The 19321-nt window shown below is 42.3% G+C and overlaps 1 protein-coding gene across 10 annotated transcripts in view; it reads left to right on the top strand.

The window, feature by feature from the left end:
- Nucleotides 1-19321, top strand: part of ARHGAP26 (Rho GTPase activating protein 26) — a 431053-nt gene that overhangs the window by 298876 nt on the left and 112856 nt on the right. For all 10 annotated transcript variants that reach the window (XR_013445819.1, XR_013445818.1, XR_013445821.1 and 7 more), the window contains one exon: nucleotides 19006-19165. Coding sequence is in view for 6 of the 10 variants with exons in the window: in XM_078067363.1 (XP_077923489.1) it covers nucleotides 19006-19165 (160 nt within the window). In the remaining 4 variants the exon portion in view is untranslated. The remainder of the gene's footprint in view (nucleotides 1-19005; nucleotides 19166-19321) is intronic.

The following is a 19321-nucleotide window of genomic DNA, read 5'->3' as shown; positions in this document are numbered from 1 at the left end:
AAGACCTTAACTTTTGAGATTGTCTTTTCTGCTAAACAGAAGTTATTCGCATCTGTCCCAAACAAAAATAATAGGCAAACTTACCAATTTTAACTCAAGTTGAAATCTACTCTGATAGAGTCTGAGTCCTCATTGGTAGTAAATAGTAAATCAAGCAAAAGTTACATTTCCCTAGAGAATTAATTAATAGGGCTTGCTGGCAATGTGGCTGTTTTAGGTGGGTGGAGGTAGCGGAAGCAGAGTCATCAGTGTCCATTAACTTGGGTTTTAAAACCATATGGGAATCTTGATGAGACCTGGGGACCACTTGAAGGTAGAAGGGGCTACAGTTAGCTTTGAAACCCCTGCCTTAATCAGGGTTCCTAGACGGGCTTCAGTCTCATTGAAAATCTGGAGTAAATTTAAAAAAACAAACAACAGCACTCTAGTCCAGGGATACAACAGGGATTTAATTTTTCTTTCTCAGCCTGGAATCTGTAAGGGAATTTGTAGCCACATTTAAATTTATTCCACCACTACCACTCAGTGATACTGCTTGAGCACTGGCCGAAGAATACGTACTCAACCTGCGATGCCTAGGATTTCCATAAATAGGGTGCCTCTGCAGATGAGTTCGAAATTAAAAACACACAAGGAAACAATCCACTATCAATCAGAGACCATGGAAACAATGTACGGAAATATCAAAACCCGTGACCTTCAAATAATAAAACAATAATTAAAAAAAACCCCACAGAAACCATAAAAATAACTGTTGAAAATAATTTAAAACATATAAAGGGATTAAAAGCAAAAGAACAGACAGAGCTGAAAGAAGCAAATAGAACTTAGAGAAATAAAAAAGGATGAAAATTAAAAACTCAGTGGATTAAATAAATACCAGAGTGAACAAAGCTGATGAGAGACTTACCAAACAGGAAGATAGACCTTTTAAAAAGTGCCAGAATGCAATCCAGAGAAATAATGAAATGGAAAATATTTGAAGACACCTGAAAGACAGAATTAGAAGGTCGAAAATATGTCTGTAGGACGTATAGAAGGCGAGACAGAATGCTAAGAGGTATCATTTGAAGAGATAAAGGCTGAGAATTTTCTTAAAGATGTGAAACCTCAGATCCAGTCATTGAGACCAATTTTGAAGAGGAGAAAGAAGACTGAGTCTGCACAAATACACATTGTATAGAGAAAGTGCAGAACACTCTAGACAAAGAGAAAATCTATAACAAGAAACTCTTGATTTATAACTAAGAGCCCAACACCATTCCCACATCCCCTGAGAAAGTAGTGAAAGAACTTCCTGTCACTAGCCTTGCTCTTGGCACCTCCAGCCCTAGTAGTCGTACCAACAAGTTGAATGATGCAGACATTTTTCTCCTTGAGCTTCTCTTTTGTGAAAGTGGTTTTAGACTGGTATCTTTTAGGTGTAGCATTTTATAGCTAAGCATCATTTGTTTCACTGTTTTGCTATCACCCGTGATTTTAGGCTTAAACGTCTCCATTGGTCCAAGTTTTGGGGGTTAACCTTCTTTCTTCCAGATTGAGGTTTGCACATAGAACTGGAGTAGTTACTATTTGGCAATTGCCTTAACAACTCCACTGGCTTCATAGGCAGGAAATGAAATCTCTACATTTTTGTTGTAGACTTGACCTCTGCTTCTCCTTTCTGCATATGAACTGATCCATGTACCTCCTTTTTCTGGACTGCAATAGAGGTCTGAAGCTATAGCTCATTTTGAAAGCATCCCTGGGAGTGAATCATGTGCCAAGACACCTCACCTGTGGACAATCACAGATTTAATCAAAAATGAGAATATTCGAGTGCTGACAGAGGGGTGCATTTTTAGAGATAAGGACAATACAGAAAATTGCTCCAATCCTGATATAACATTCCTCATTTCTTTCTCATTATTTTTCATTTTGTGTTCCATGTTAGATATCAACAAGTCCCATGATGTAGGATTGTGACTTACATACCGCCCGCGATTTCTCTCCAAGGGAGTAGTGCTTAAATATGTGTTTGGTTGGGCCTCCAGATTGTTCTTACTCCTTCCTTTGATTTCTGTTAACAGAAGGGGATTGTTTTCTCGCCCCTTGCGGGGACTCTTTGTTATTACCCATCACCATTACTGATTTCTCCCCCTTTGTCTTCCTCAGCATCTGACCACACAGTGCTTCGGTGCTGGTCAGACCTATGTGCTTTAGAGAATGTCTTTCTTTAATTACTTTTCTCTTCTTTTTTTTTTTTTTTTCCTTTTCCTAACTCAGTCACACACACTGTTGCTTTGAATAGTTGTTTCCTATCCCCCTCTGTCTGGGAACTAGATTATTAATTTTTTTTTTTTTTTGTCAGTGCTGTAATTGAAATGCCCACATTTCAATTTCTGCTGTGTACACTACCTAGAATTTAACTGGACAAGGCAGAGAGAGAAGCTGGAGGGGAGGTGGTCATGAAACATAAAAGCTTTTTATTTTCAAAATGGCTTGGAGCGTGCCCTTCCTGGGAGGGGGGAAAGCAGCTACCATGGCAACAGGTGCTAGTCTGGGGGGACGCTGTAGTGGTGCTGCTAGTGCAGGGGTCTGGAGGGTGGGGAGCAATACCCAGGAGTAGCACGAGCCCCCAGCAGGCTTTTTTCTAGTGATTAATTACTGCCATTTTTCATAATTGAGACTCTATGTTATGTATAGATGGGTAGGTTGGTGTTTGGTTTTGCTTCTAAGTGGCATAGAGAGCTGTGAGACAGCAGAACCGTAAGTCAAGGGCACAGGTCTCTAAGCCCCCCTCTGTCCATAACAGGGAACTGATCCAGTAGGCACCTGAGTGAGGAGACCCCTCTGCTTCGTGCAGGCAGATACAAGCCCTCTTCCTCTACCCACTTCTCTCCCTTTGATGCAGCTCAGGCAGGGGCCTCTCTCCTGGTAAATGCCAATCTGCTCAATTGGGAGTTAACAGAGCATCTGTCTTCCCTGTCAGGTCTTCTTAGAAATGCCACCTCAGCTGCTTTCAGAGGTTCACCTTCACCGTGGACCTCAAGCATCCCAAGCATGCTTTTTTTTTTTTTTTTCTTTTGACTCTTTTGTAGAGCAAGTTCTTATCATAGGTATTTTATTTTGTTCCCTCCCAGCTCAGAATGCTGAGCCTAATAAAGCTTGCCCAACAATGCTTAGTTCTGCTAATCGCTGACTTCCTGCTGCCTCTTAAATCGAGAGATCGGAAACAGATTCAATATTCAGAGCGCCTTTCAAAAGGAGAAGCAAAACTAAGGCTATACAAACACACATCCTGGAGAAGCTGCAGAGCACTATAGACAGAAAATCTATAAAGAAGAACTCTTGAGTAATAAAGAAGAGCCCCACAGCCATGGCCTACAATTCAAAGTTGGTTTTTAGGACTTTGTGGTCTGCTTACACTGTGCATCTTGCATTACCCACCCAGGCTCGAGGCAGACAGACTTTCAGTACACTGCTCATGAAAGATGGATTTCTTACCATGGCCTGCTTCACTGATACCATTCTCTGCCATCTCCTCATTATTTCTGCCTCCCTGAGCCTTCTGTTTAAATTTTTCCTCCTCCTCCTCCTCCTCTTCATCATCATCACCACCACCACCACCACCATCCTGCTGTGCACAGCCCTGGGTAGTTTTCAGAGCCTTTTTCACCTCTCTTCCTTGCTTTGTCCTGACAACGTCCCCGTGAAGTAGATTGAGGTAGTAATGCGATTCTTGTGCGGACTCTGGCAGCCGCAAACATTTATGGAATGCCTCCGAAGTACCGCAGCACTCACTGGGACGGGTGGGACATTTGGAAATCAGTGGGGCAGATATTCTGAAGCTCAGGTCCCTTCAAGTCCTTTGGCCACCAGCCTGAAAATATTTCTAATAAATATTTATTAAGCACCTGTCCTGCCAGGTCTTGGGCATACATTGATAAATAAGACAGATATGGTGTTTACCTTCGTGGAATTTACAAACCAGATGAGGAGGGGATTATGTCATTTCTTTTCCAGCTGTTTTCATTTGTGGTTCTAAAGCAGACCCCAGTATACTCCTGACTCCAAACACTGAGCCAAGGAAATTTATCCTTGCCCAGATTCATAGGGAAGGGTTTGATATCTCAGTAATATTTTTCATCCCCATTAAATTTCATGAAAGATACCTGGATTATAAATACAGGAACACCTTAATAGATGTAGAGCTATATTTATCTTTAAAAATAGAGGAGGTCATCTTTGTTTGGTATGTCTTATTACTTAGCTGTTACTTTTGTTCTGCTTGTCTGGAGACTGATTATTATGTCTGGCCCCTTTATAAAGTCACTGGATCAATAAACATTTAGAAAAAGGTCGATATCGGGTGCCTGGGTGGCTCAGTCGGTTAAGCGTCTGCCTTCAGCTCAGGTCGTGATCCCAGGGTCCTGGGATCGAGCCCCGTGTTGGGCTCCCTGATCAGTGGAGAGCCTGCTTCTCCCTCTGCCCCTCCCCCCACTCGTTCTTTCAATCTCTCTCTCTCTCAAATAAATAAAATCTTAAAAAAAGAAAAAGGTCGATATCATTAATAAAGAAATGCAACTTAAAGCCTGAGAGTCACGATACTATTTACTACTTATTAAAAATTTCAAAATAGTAATGCCTTAGGGGCCAGAGGAACAGGCATACTGAAACATTCTAGGTGAGAATGTAAATTGATAAAGATCTTCTAGGTGACAGTTTGGTAATATGTATTAAAAGTATTTATACCCTTTCATCCAGGAATTCTGTTTCTGTGAATTTATTCTAGAGAAAGAAAGTTGTACAAAAACATTTATTTGTGTATAGGTTTACTGAAGTGTTACTGGAAACAAAACATGAAAAACAATCTGAATGTCTAATAGGGGATTTCTTAAATATATTATGGAAGATCTGTATAGTGGAATACTATACAACCATAAATATATTGAACGAGGCAATGGATGATATTTGAAAAGTTCATGGTAAAGCAGTAAAAACGGGTTATAGAGCTATGTGCATGCAGTATGATTCCAGGTTGTTTTAAAATATGTGTGTCTGTGTGTGTCTGTCCATGTATGCCTGGGAAAAGCATAGGCCATAATATCTATACCTTAAAACACTGGATGAAATTTAATTATTTCTGATTGGTCGAATTATGGGTGATTTTTATTTTCTTTGTGCTTTTCCATCTTTTTCAGTTATTCTCTGATGAATGCTTTTCACTTGTAGTACCAAAAAGAAAAAAGGAAAACATGTATCTTAGGCTTTTTTTCCCCCTAATGATAGCCACTAAGAGAAAAAATAAAGGACAGCTATTTAAAAATGGCCACTACCCTCAGGACCAAACTGACATCTGATGACATTTACTGATTCTTCTTCAGGAAGACAGAAGCATTTTATTTCATAGGTTTACCCCTGTGTGTCCTGGGTGCACTCCTATGGGAGTCCTACATGAGTGTGTACATGTGTTAACTCCCACGTGGGAGTTTGTGTATGTGTAGTCACGTGTCACAGCCTTGCACTGCCGTGGTCCTCATGGGAGTTGCATAGATCGGTGTGTCCAGAAATGCTACCTGTGCTTGGCTGAGCGGTGTGGTTCACACCTCTGAGTCACGGCTGCATGCTCTCTCCTCTGATGGCCCAGCTACAGCTGCAGGCGTCCTGTCCTCACTGGGCCCAGAGCCTGAGGAGCTTTCACCTGCACCGGGGCTTTATGAGGCAGGAGAGAGTGGGTGCACGAATTCTTTGTTGAAACCACTTGCTATTTACACCAGTTTTTTATCTTTCAATACCAATTCATGGAAAGGACTTGTTTGGGTGAGTTTAAGTACAAGTGATTTTTCTGATATTTTTATAGTGAGCTCTGAACTCTGATCTTTCACAGAGTAGCAGGACTTCTTGAACCTTGCTCTTTTCTACCCTGAGGTTTTCCAAACACAAATGATCTTTTTAAAGGCTTACTCTTTTGTTTGTTTCCTGTCCTGTTTAATGATTACATAGCTTTTTACATAACCCAACCAAAGGCGGGCGCATGTCAACAGTCAAATTTTAGGAAGGTGGCCTTCTGTTTGCAGGACTGAGCAGTAGATCTATTAGCGACTTGCTTTTAGGAGGAGCCACTTCCTAACTGGATTGGGGCAATAGAGATGGATGGCATGGGGGAAGCAGCCAGAAGCCACGGGGCATTATCAGTGTCGTGTGGGAAAACATAGGGGTGGCAAAGATTCAAGATTTTGGTGCTTTCAACTGTGCTAAACAGCTCTTGACACAGACTTCAGAATGCCTGTGGAAAGGAAGTGAACTCTTCTAGAATGTAACTTTTAAAGAGGTCTCTGGTGGGCATCACTGATGCCTGTGTTTGAAGATAGGACTTCTTAATTGCCTGTGCATTTGTGTGTATGATTTGTAGTCTTCTCCTAATTTGCAGACTTCTATACTGAACTCTTTAATAAAAGAGCTCAGCTCACATGTCTCCCCTTAAAGAGAGGCCTTCCCCAGCCCACCTAAGTTGGTCCTTCTCACCAGTTTTGATCACACACCCCTGTTTAATTTCTTCTTACCACTTTCTCAACCTGACATTCTTACTGTGTTCTTGTGTATTTTCTGTCTTCCTAATTGGAATGTAGTGCCAGTATATTGAAGGAAGAATCTTGTCAGTCTGGTTCACTGCTATATCCCAGTGCCTAGAAGTCATGGCATCTCATAGGTGTTCAGTCCATGGGAGGGAGGAGCAGATGTGGTACGTTTAGGAACATGCAGAAGGCCCGGGTGGTGGGAGCTGTGAATGAGGGCAGAAAGACATGACAGCAGGTTGGAGAGGTAGGCGGCGTCAGATCATGTGGGCTACAGTGAGGAGTTTGGAGTTACTTGAGGATCTGATGTTCATTAAGTTCTTTCATCTCTGAGGATTTATACCCGATCCAGACTGGTTTGCTAAAGTCAGCTGTTGATGGCTTTTCTACTGGGAATTGTGCACCGTGGTGTCCCTGAAGTGCTTCTTAAGCCTTCACTGCCTTTCTCATCCCCATCTCCACTGCCATCACCTTGGCATTCTTCACCCGCCTTTCCAGATGAGCCCAGCAAAGCAAGGTGACAAAAGCTAAGGTGTCAGGCTTTGGTGTCTACACAAGTGAAAGCATTCCAGAACTTCATCATTAAACACTTTGATTTCCCCACTGAAAGGTGTTGGGTTCAGGCTTTGTGAATGACACTCTCTGAGAGCCTGAATGATGGAGGGATCAGGAGCCCAGATCTTCATTCCACTGTTTAAATCATTTGGCATCTCTGTTACCAGATACTCTCTGCTGTTCTCTGCCTAATGATAGGTTGGGCTTCTCACATGGGATCCCTAGTTCCTGCTTGACACTGCACTTTGTTCTATAATTTGCTTCCAAAGGAGCAGAATTCAAGGAGTTTCTAGTTTTGTGCTGCCTACGAGGAAGATAAATCAGATTTTGCCAGGCATGCATTGAAGTAAGAACTCTATTGGCATAATTCCCTGATGAATCTATTTTTGTGATTAAGGCAGTAATACAACAGAAGGGTTTGTGCTCACTCTTATTCTAACATGTACTGCTACATATAAACATAATTATTTTATACATGTAAATAAATAAGGTGAGCTACTGCTTCACTTAGGCTTGAACTTACATGGCAATTTTAGGAGATAACAATGTAGTGCAGCAAGGAGATAGGAGAGGTTGGCTCCAAGCTTCAAGGGTAGGGAGACATATGAAGGGGTAATCCACTCAGATTTTTTTCTATCTTTTATGGGCTGTGAAAAGCATGTTGTCTTTTTAAAGAATTCTATGCTTTAGTGTGAGACAGATGAACATAGAGAATGTTGATGTTCTGTTCAAATAACTCTTCATGGATGTTAGAGATCTGGGACTTCTTTCATTGTTAGTACTGATTGATCTCCAGAACGTTCCCATGGGGTGTCAGTTCCTGTATATGAAGAGCCATGAACTCTTCAGGACACCTTGATATAATTTTTTTTCTCTTAGTTGAATATCCACATGGAATTCAAAAGTTCTGTGATAGCTCATGTAGGCTTATAAATTTCAGTCATTTTGGTACATGGGCCCTTAAAATAAAGCCAGTTCTTTCAATCTTGGCCTCTCAGTTTGTTTCAGACTCAAGGTAAGGAATGCAATTTTCTGTCTGTTTCCTTTTTGGGGATGGAAGTACCCTCCTTTTCAAAAATATGCCTGATGAGTTGTTTCCCTGATTTAAAATGTCTCCATGAAAGGAGATAGATGACCCAGGGTATATGTATGTGACGTGCCTGCATATTTTTTTTTCTCTCTCTGTCAGTTGTCAGTCTCTTACTCTGCAGCTCTCCCATATTCCCATCTGTGGATTTGGAATCTTGGTTTGCCCTCCAGGAAGGAGTATGGTCCGTCCCATAAAAATGAGGTTTGCGGGCGCCTGGGTGGCTCAGTTGGTTAAGCGACTGCCTTCGGCTCAGGTCATGATCCTGGAGTCCCGGGATCGAGTCCCGCATCGGGCTCCCTGCTCGGCAGGGAGTCTGCTTCTCCCTCTGACCCTCTCATGCTCTCTCTGTCTCATTCTCTCTCTCAAATAAATAAATAAAATCTAAAAAAAAAAAAAAATGAGGTTTGCGTTTCATGGGACATGAAGAGTTCTGACTGCTTCGTGTCTCAGCCACTGTTATGGTGGGAGCTAAGCCACATGGCGAAGGGTCATTTGCTTAACCTTTGATTTAGCCCCTTTTGTCCCTGTCCTTTGATCTGTAAAATGGGACTAGTAATGAGGTACTGGCTTCAGAAGACTACTGTTTATTTTAATTAATTAAGATGGTAAAGATGGTTGAATTCAGTGGGCTTTATAATGACATGTGTAATGTTGGTGTTTTTTGTGGGTGACTGTTAGTTGGGTAACAGGTAAACTAGCACCTAGAGGCTGTTACTCTAGGCCTTCATTTCATGTTTGGCTCAACATTCTGTTATTCCGCCAAGTTCCTAGTGGAGGTCAGCACAATGACTAAGGGAAAAATGTGGATCAACCTCACAGACTTACCATGTTAACAGAGACATAGGTCAAAGGCACAGTGCCTGATAGATTTTAGTTATTCAGATAAATGGGAAAGTGCTGTATTCTAGTTTTTACGGGTCTTAAATTCTGTGAATGGGTTTTATGCTGGTTTGTGAAGTTCTTCTGTCTGTCTCTTACATCCCATGGAATTTGAGACTGTAAGTCTTCGTAACTGAGACCTTTCTGAGTCTACAGAGAGGGGTGACAAGTATCGTTATCCCTCTGATCAGAATGTTCTCATTGCTTTTCATCTCATTGAGTCAAGAACAAAGCTCTTAAAGTCCTATAGGATTTGCCACCCCGAAGGCCATTGCCTGTCTGACTTCCCCTAATACTTTCCCCTGTGCTCACTGTGTGGCAGGCATGCTGGCTTCCGTAGGTAGTGCCAGCATGCCACACATGTTCCTACTTGAGGTATCTGCATCTTTCGTTTGCTCTTTGTAGCTTTCTTCCCAGAGATTTGCGAGATTTGTATGGCGTGCTTTCTTCCCTCCTTCAGGTTGTTTGTGCGTGCCTCTTTCTCAGTGACACCTTCCCTGACCACCCTGTCTCAAATGCTAATAGTCCCTTAGTCCTCCCTTTCCACCACATATTTTATTTGCTTATTCTCTGTCCTACCGCAAAAGAATACAAGCGAATTTGGGGAAGTGTCTGTTTTGTTCACTGCTCTATCCCTAGCACTTAAAGCAGTCCCTGGCATATAATGGACACTTGAAAATATTTGATCATTGAAAATACGTGGGGCACTTATTGGCCTCTGTTATGGGTCACTTTGTACCTCTTTCCTTGGATAGAAAGCCCTCAGGCAACTTCTCTATGACCTGACTTTTTGGACAGTGGTAGCCTAAAGGTGATAGGCTGAGCCACTGAAGGAAGGTGTTGCCACCAACAGGAACTGATAGATTTGCAGCACATGGTGCCATCAGGTTGGCATGCACAGAGGCAACTTTTAAACTTCCATTTATGTTCTGGTGTCTCTCTCTCGACTAGAGAACGTAAGCTTCAAAATAAATAAATCATTGGTAATGAATGTGAAAGGACCTTAGAAACTATAAAATGCTTTGAAAATGATAATTCCATTGGACTTGAGAATGTTTCAAATTGTTATACAATTTGAAATGGTTAAGTAATTTTCCAGGAAGAAGGGTTCTGTAGGCCAGCTTCTCTGTAGGTTTTTTTTTTTTTTTTTTTTTTTTTTTTAATGTGAGTGCTATTCCATCCAGGCATGTGAACTGGGTCCTAGAATACAGCTACAGGCTAGAACTTGAAGTGACCATGACCAGAGAGGGGAAAGCTCACCAGTTAACATCTGGATGGAAGGCATGTACCTTCTTCGTGCATAAGACTATTCAACTACCAAGTGGCTGAAATAGTGTAGGACAAATAGAACTCAGGTTGGCCTGTTGTTAGTCTTTAAACGACTGTGACTACTTTCAGAAAATGAAGCAGTTTAGCAAAAGTACAATCCGCATTCTTAACAAAACCCAGCCTATTCTGAAGGGGGCCAATAATTCCCATGACCCAGATTAGTTTTCTACCAATAGAAAAGTTTCGAGTTTTATAATGCTGATGGGCAGCAATGAAGCTGAGATTCTTGTTTGCTTTCTAAACATCCTTTTAAAAATAATCAGGTTCTTCTTTTACCCATGATCTCTTTAAGGTTAGGCTTTGTAGAAAAGAGAGGCACGTGGGACAAAATGGCAGCCTGTGCCCTGTATATAATCTGTCTCACATGTGTTTGTACACACAACACACACACACACTGCATTGTCCCACAGCATGTAAGAGCAGTAGCTCTGGAATCAAACTGTAGACTCCCTGGCTTCAAATTCCATCTCTACCACTTATTTGATATGCAACCCTGGACAAATTGCTGAATTTTCTGAGCGTTAACTTCTTCATGTGGGATAGTAGTAGAAGTTACCTTGTAGAGTTATTGTAAAGATCAAATGAGATAATCGATGGAGTGCTTCATTCCTGACTTGGAGTTAAGTGCTGAGTTGCTGTTATTGTTGATGACAATTTTAATATAAACAGAGATAGGCAGGAAGTACAGGAGGTTTTCAGGAAGGGAGGACAAAAGAAAAAGACACGGGAGACATTATCCCAGAAGGTTTTGTAAGTATATTAGAAGGAGATTGGTATTATATTGTGAGCTTATGGTATATTATTTAATGCATATTATTAGGGAATGCATGTAATAATGATAATCATACCTTGTGAATATTTTATGGCCTTCATACCTTCCAGATTAGCAGTGTGGCCAAGGAGAGCCATGTGGTTTGTTACGTGCCTTCACCGTCAGGGTGAGCTGTCGTGGCTACTCCCCCAACAACTCTCCCCAGCTTGGCAAATACTCTTAAGACCCCAGTAGTTTACATGGACCTTTAAACCAGACATTTAGTGCAGCTGAGCCTTGATATCCTTAGATGAAGGTAGCCTCCCAAAGCGTGTGTGTACATGTCCCTTTTTTTTCCCCTCAGTATCTGATATGGACAAACCCTGCCCTAGGCCCCAGGGGTGTGGCACTGAGGGAGGTTAATACCATCTCTTTTCTCTTGGAATCAGTGGGGGAGATAGACAATGACAATTCCATGAATGATGACCTAATTCAGTAAGTGCCAGGAAGGAGAATTGAGGAATTAGCATTGTAACAAGATACCTGGCCTAGTACAGAGTGTCTGGAAAGACCTCTCTGAGGAAGTAAGAGTAGTAAGTAGGAAAGAGACAGATCAAGAGGGGCTGCAGAGCTTCCATGATGAAGGGATCAGCATGATGAAGGAAGGCACCCAGTCCTAAAGAGATGTTTAGCCCAGAGATTAATGAGCAAAGGGGGCATGGCGGAGAAGGACCTGGAAAGGTTAGGTGGGCCATTGCAGGATCTTGTAGGCCATGCCAGGGTTTCCATCTTGAAATTAAGAATAGTCAGAAGCCTTTGGTGGGTTTTAAACAGGTAGTAGTGTTGCATTGGAGGAAAACAGAGTGGAAATAGAGCTGGTTGCACTCTTTCCCTTTTGTGTGAAGAGTTCTTAGCACCAAGTGTGCTTTTGTAAGCAGGTGTTGGAGTTGACATATATAAAACTGGGCAGTACTTAACACCTTAGCAGTGAGGTTCAGTGAAATATAGTTTATACATTTCATCAAAAGCAGAGGAGACATTGGTAGTTATTCACACAGCTTTGAGACCTTGGATGAAAGCAGTGCAACCTGGATGGATGGACGTACGGCCATAATTGTCTTTGGTGGGCGGGGGTGGGGTGGGGGGTGTGAGGCTGGGAAACTATGCTTCCAGGCACCCCTCCTGTTTTCCTTTCAATTTGCTCTTCTCTCTCAGTCTTACAGTGTTGATACTCTTTCATCATTAGGAAGTAGCTCTCTGTGCCAGCCAACTACAAATGGACTGCCCTCAAATTTGAGGGGTCTTTCCCCATTTCCATGATTGTGTCAGGTGTGCCACCTGCAGGAAGGGAGAAGAAACAGTGGTTAGTCCAGTATCACTCTCAGGGGCATAAACACTTTTTCTCCTGAGTTTTTGGATTTTTCCCCCCTTCTTTTACTTTAGCAATTTGGGTGGGGAATGTAGGAGCAGCATTTGTTTTTTTGTTGTATCGACTATTCACCACAGGCTCAAACATGTAACTGCTCTGTGTATTCATTTTTGGTTGGGTTTTCTAAGGAAAAGTTTGCCTCTTTAAGCCTAGGCTGAGCTGACCCTAAGTGGTGTGGGAACAGCAAAGTGCCATGGTGATATGGGCTTCCTCTCCTGGCTCTGCCCTTCATGGGCCTTGTGGCCTCAGGCAGATTACTTAACTTCCCAGCGCCTTAGTTCCATCATCTGTAAAATGGCAGTGATAGCCTTACCTACCTGCCTCAAAGGGTTTTCTTGAAGATTACATCCACCATAAGCACCGACTGAACGGTTCAAAGCTTTAAGTATGGCTTCTCACTGGATGACCATTCCCAGAAGAATGTTGAATACAGCTGATGAGCACGACCCAAGTCAATACACAGAACAATCTATTTTAAACTCTATTTCTGGTGCCAGCCACTGGGACAGCCCAGCAAAGCTGTATTTATGGCTCTGATGGGTTTCCTTGGCACAGGCCTGCCCATTTAGACTGGTCCAGTCTTACCAAGTCCTGGTAGTATCCAGGCAACACACACACACAGACTGACTTACTAGAAAACATGTAGCCACTGGGGGCAGGGATTCCCCTCAGCACTCCCCATTATAGACTAAGGATGAATTTGAAGTTGTTGAAAGGAACCACATTACCAATCCTGAAAATTAAATTTGACTTGTTAGCCACAAAAAGAGCATAGTTCCAATAGCTTCATCTCCAGCTCATCCTTCTCAGCCCCAGAGCTTGGAGCTTCTCTGCCCCTGGATGGTAGTAGAGAGAAGAGTGATACTGACTACAGCTTCAGGGCCCACCCACCCAACCACTTTCAGAATAGGTAACCCTGGGCCTGCCTGGTACTGCCTGCCTGTGTGCTCCAGAGGATGCCCTTCAAATCGTGATCCAGCCCCCAGTCCAGAGACACTCATGAGAGGGGGAACAGTCGGTGTAGAAACGTGCCGTGGAATGACTGTGAAGACAGTCATTTAGAGGAATGAGCTCTGTGTGGCCTCCAGGCAGGGGAATGTCTGGAGCCAGGCTTTGCAGGGAGGTGGGCTTCGGATGGGGAGGACTTGCTAGGCAGGCCAGGGACAAAGTGGTGCTCCTGAAGGCAGAGTGAGCTTGGTGGGTTTGCTGTTGGCTGTTAGGCTCCCAGTCTGTCGTGCCAGAGGTACTTGGGGGGAAGTGATGGGAAATAAGTAATACTATGTTCTGGGCTCTTCTATAGTTTTGAAGTATTTTGTAATTTTTAGAGAGGAAGAAAGAAAAACAAAAGAATAATAAGATGAGAAATACAAAATGTCGGGTAACAGAAGTCCTGAAAATATAGGTGGAGGAGTGAGGGCTCTTTGCCCCGGGTAGAAAGAAGCAGGCCCCCAAGGTTCCTGCGCAGGATACTGAGTGACAGCACCAAACACTGTGATTTTAAATCAGCAGTTGCTGCTACTTCTCCCATTATCGTCACCACTGCCTTGACTGCCACCATGAACAATGGCAGCTGTCTTTTATTACACCATTATTTCAGGCCAAGAGATTTATTCACCTCATCTTACTTAATCAGCCTTAAAACTTTATGAGGGTGGGTATTATTGCTCCTGTTTTCCAGGTGAAAAAACAGGCTTAGAGATGCCAAGTGACTTGTCTGCTGTCTTCCAGCTGGGAATATCTGTCTGACTCCAGCCCCTGTGCTTACTGTGCTTTACTGTCTCCTTGAGCCATTTTTTCCATATTTGTAAACTGGAGATAATATTTGTACTCTACCGGTGGAGTAGCACTTTTCAAATTTTAAGTCATGGCACATTAGGGGTGTGTGAAACTGAATTAGGATGGAATAGAATAGAAAATATCAACATTCATCACCCTTACTATTCCTGAAATTTTTGTTTCTGGTTTGTATGTGTGTCTTTCTGTTTATGTATATACGTATGCATGTCCTAGTGAAATGTTATGTAGGAAAATGTATTCCCTACCATGGGACATTGTCAGAAAGTTGCAGAGCTACTGCGTTCTTTGAGATATCATGAAGGTCGAATAAACATAAAATGTAGTTGCTGAGCTCCTTAGAAACTCTAAACCACCCTGCAAGTGTAAATTAGGATCATTATTTAACCCTGGAAGCTGAAGCACAGCATGGCAGGTCAGTGTCGCTGTGCTGTTCTACCAGCCATGCAGTCTATTGCAGGAAGTGCTAACCTGTCACCACATTGTGTCCAGTGGAGCCAGGACTTAGCTTTGACACTCCTTCCTTGACACAGCACTCCAGACCTCAAGATGGAAGCTATTTGCAAACCCAGCAATAGGCTTATGTTTTGTTGGCAGACGTCAGGCCCAGTCTGTGGTTATAAAGCACTGCTTAGCACTTCCAGAGTCATGGCTCTCATTTAGACAAAGGAAAACAGATGTGATCCCTATAACAGCACAGGGGCACTGCATTACAAGCCCCAAAGGAGTTGACTTCTCTCTCCTCCTCTCATAACACTCCCCACCATCATCCTCATCTGGAAATGATTTACCTCCTTCTGCCTCTCAGAGGTCATCGGACCAATCCAGAGTCCCCACCCATGTTCCCTTACAAAAAGGTGCAAGAGACCCCTCTGCCAAGGCCATTTTCCTTGGAACATGCTCTTTCCTCATTAATTGTATTTCATGAGGGAACTGCTGGTAACATGGGGTGCCAGTCACCCAACAACTGCCCTGAAGGCATGCTTTTAAGGAGATACACTGCTTTTCAGCTAATGTAGCAAACTCAGTGGTCACAAAAGGAACTGTGTCTCCCCCCGGTTGAAATCACATGTGTAACTGTGTTTCTGCAACCTGTAAAGGAAGCCTATAGAATTGGCAGTTCTTGCAGAAGGCACCACAGAAAAGTCCATGTCAACCTAGGGATCTGAAAGGCATGTCAGAGACTCCTTCAGTGGAATGTGCAATGCACAAGAAACTTTTGTGTATGGATTTTAAGTCAAGACTCAACATGACATTCTGGACTACGTGAGGAAGAGCTCAAGCAGCTCAATTACCGACCCACAAAGTAAGCTCTTGGTGTTTTACAGACCTCACTAATGAATGAGTCCCGTGGCCTCTGCTGGACTAGCCTTCCCAGTGCTCTGCCAGCCTGCCTCCCACACACCTGTAAATTTGTCAAGCTATAATGGATGGCTGGTGCCAGTAGAGGCTGAGGTCTATGCCTCTCTCCCCAGGATACAGAGAGATCTCAAGCCATTAATAATTCATTCTAGAGTAATGAACATAGCCATATGAACTTGTGAGCAGTAATAATCAAGTGACAGATCAATTTATTACTTCAGTATGCCAAAAGATAATGGTAGTTAGTCTACAAAAGTTAAAACTTTCCCCCCAAAAAAGTTTCATAAGCCTTAGATCAATGTGTTTTTTAAGTTCTAAAATAAATCAGATTGTTAAAAAGGAAATGAATTATGTTGGGTAATGGCCTCAAGCCTTTTTATATTCAGAGTTGCTTATCTAGAATTACTGTACCTTTTTTCCCAATGCCTTTGGGCACTGGGGCCTGCAAATTAGAGTAATTGTTATTCATTAATTAAATCTAAGAAATGAAACACAACTCCAGGCTTTGAAAAAGGAGGTTGGAATAGTTGAGATATATTCCCCCCCAAAAAATCATCGATAATAATTGGAGGTTTTATGCGTAAGTAGCTGGATTGGGAACAGTTGTTTTATGCCTACCCAGACACATCCCATTTAATACCTCATGAGTATTCGTTGGACTTCTCCTGGGCCAGGCACTGTGCTCAGTGCGGGTGTTACCACTTAAAATAAGCACAGTCTCTATCCTAAGACAGTGGAGAGACATTACTAACATGTAATAAAGATAATACTTCTGCCTTCATTGAGAGGCAGAGGATTGGGGAAAGACTGGACAGAGACTGCAGAAAGGAAGGGGGCCATTTGAGAAGAATAAGAGAACATTCTAGGCAGTGGAATGACAAAGGCAGATAGGTGTGAAAGTGGGGAGAGGATGGATAGTAAATTGCTGTAATAATAATCACTATGTTTCCCACACATTACCATATTTAATGTGCACAACCACCTCATCAAGTAAACATATTATTCACCTCCCCTCCCCTTCAAAGACGAGCCCAAAGCTTAGACGTTGAGTCGCTTGTCCAGGGACCTAGAGCTGGGAGGTGGCAGAGAAGGGCTTAGAGGTGAGTTGGGAAAGGAGTCTGGGCTTTACATTAAAGACAATGGAGCCCATCAAGGGTTTATAATCATTATCAGAACAGTCAAACAATAGCAGCATTGCTAAATACTTTACACACACCGTGTCATTGTGTTCTGTCCCAACAGCCCAGTGAGGTTTGAGGCCATTGTAGTTGTCAGCAGAGGAATGACTTGATCAAGGCTGAGTTATAGAAGTAACTAGTGGTGGCAGTCAGGATACAGTGGACCCTAGAGATGCTAATCAGGGATCCTAGTTAGGAGGCTGTTGGTTTAGTCAGATGTAGTGTTGATGGTAAAAAAGTGATCATCATCCAAAGCATATGTTTTTATATTGGTCTCCAATTTAAAAGTACTTTCATACATAAATAGCTTGTTGACTCATTTGCACAAGAGACTTTCGTGGCCGGAGGAGTAAGTCTAATGACTTTGCTCATTTGGGAGGGAGAAGTATAAGGGCACGGAATTCACTTCCTGCACACAGGAGCCCATGATGAAAGGAGTGATGTTACAAGCAGCTTGTAAATGGGCATACTTGCTGATTGACTGAGTTACAGAACCAAAGTCTTTCCCCCTTGCCGGGTAAGAACCTGACCCTCTGCATTGAATGTGAGACAGAAATGTGATACAGCTCTGGGTAGATGGGAAGCTATGTAAGTAAAATCAAGACCTTCCACTAGAACTCAAAAAATGTTTGCAAAATACTTTTATGTGGACCAGAAACAGGACAGTATATCAGTGGCAACTCTCCTTGCTTAGCAGTCAAAAGGCAAGTTCTCTTTGTATCTGGCTGGTTCCACAGTTAAAAGTTTCACGGACCTAACCACCCCCTGCCCCTTTCAGAGGAGAAAGTTTTTTTATGACATTAGACTTTTAGCCCTAGAAAATTATAGAAAAGTCCACATCTGCTGATAAAATTGGTTGATGTAGTAATTTCAGTGAAGGTTCAGTTTCACCACCAGCACTTTAAGGCAGTAGAACGTCTTCTCCTCCTACAGAATAGAAGTATTCAAGAGAAACAGTGCAGGCATTTATAGAATTGTGTGAAAAAATACTCTGTATAAATAGCACTAAAGGCTAGGGAGGTATGTCTGTGCAAACTGCTATCTCTGTCCAATTTCTCTCTAGTTTCTAGTAATGAATAGTTTCCTTTTTCTAACAGGTGATTTAGGGAAGCCCCTAATATTTTCTTAACAATACTAAATTGGGCTTAACTTTTAACTTATTTGTTGTCAATAGATCATTTGTGTATTTTTAAACACAGGGCCAGCAAATGAACAATTAAGTTTTGTGGCTAGGTCACAGTTTGGAGTTCAGATATATGTTTTGAGTACTATTTATCTAAAAATATGTATATGTAGTTAGCAGATCACTTAGATCCAGCTACTGCTGACCCTGTGTGTTCGTGAGATTTTGAGTATAAGTGACAGTATAAACACAGCCACACAGATACACAGTAGTGCACTTTTATTTCTGTTTATGCCGTATGTGTCGCTTAATGTAAGCCACATGTTTAATGCAATGGGGTTTAATACTCTGAGCCTAAAGTGCTGAATTTCCTAAGATCTATTAGTCTTAAAAATTAGGTCTTGTTTTGTGCCTGTATTTGCAAATGTATTAAAGCCATCAAGAGTTTTTATATTTGCACTAGAGAAAATGCTAAAGATCACAGTGGTTTAAGCAACAGCCAAGTATACAACAGCCAAGTATAAAAAGCTGGGATATAATAAAAAGTAATTTAAAAAATTCTGTACCTCCTAAATGAAAACTCTACCTCGAATGGTGGTTTTTATAAAAGAGATGAGCAGTTAGCTGGATTTGCAGAACAGGGATTCAGATGTGCAAAGTTTTACATTTTGGAGGGCAGCTGCTTTGGTTGGTTGGTTGGTTGGTGGTTGGTAGGCAAAACAGAATTGGGTAAAGGAGTGTCATGTCCTGGAAGAGCAAAATAGCCAGAATACTGAAGATTTCTGAAAACTTTGGGGGACAAAAATACAAGTAGAGAAGTCTCTCTTTGGACTCAAAGACATCCTAAGACGTCCCAGAGTCTGGCTCCTATCGGATGAGGAGTCTGAAGATAGGGAAGTCAGCTATCTATTTGTACTGTCTTTCTCTCATTTGTGCCTTTTCTTTTCCTTCCTCCCAGTGTTGCTAACAACCACAAGCAGAATCTGATGACAGTGGCAAACCTCGGCGTGGTGTTTGGACCCACCCTGCTGCGTCCTCAGGAAGAAACAGTAGCAGCCATCATGGATATCAAGTTTCAGAACATTGTTATTGAGATCCTAATAGAAAATCACGAAAAGGTAATATATCATTGGTCACTGGGAGTGGAGAATTGTCTTTGGGGGGAACCTGAGTTGGAAATGGCATTCAGGGTTGAAGCAGGTTCCCATTGCTAATGACTCTTACACCATGATGCTGCTGAAGCTGCTGCTGATGGTGGTGATGTTGGTGATAGT

This window comes from Halichoerus grypus, chromosome 2 (genome assembly GCF_964656455.1).
Source record: "Halichoerus grypus chromosome 2, mHalGry1.hap1.1, whole genome shotgun sequence".
Lineage (NCBI taxonomy): Eukaryota > Metazoa > Chordata > Mammalia > Carnivora > Phocidae > Halichoerus > Halichoerus grypus.
The sequence above is the reverse complement of the archived record's forward strand: the minus strand, read 5'-3'. Positions and strand labels throughout refer to the sequence as shown.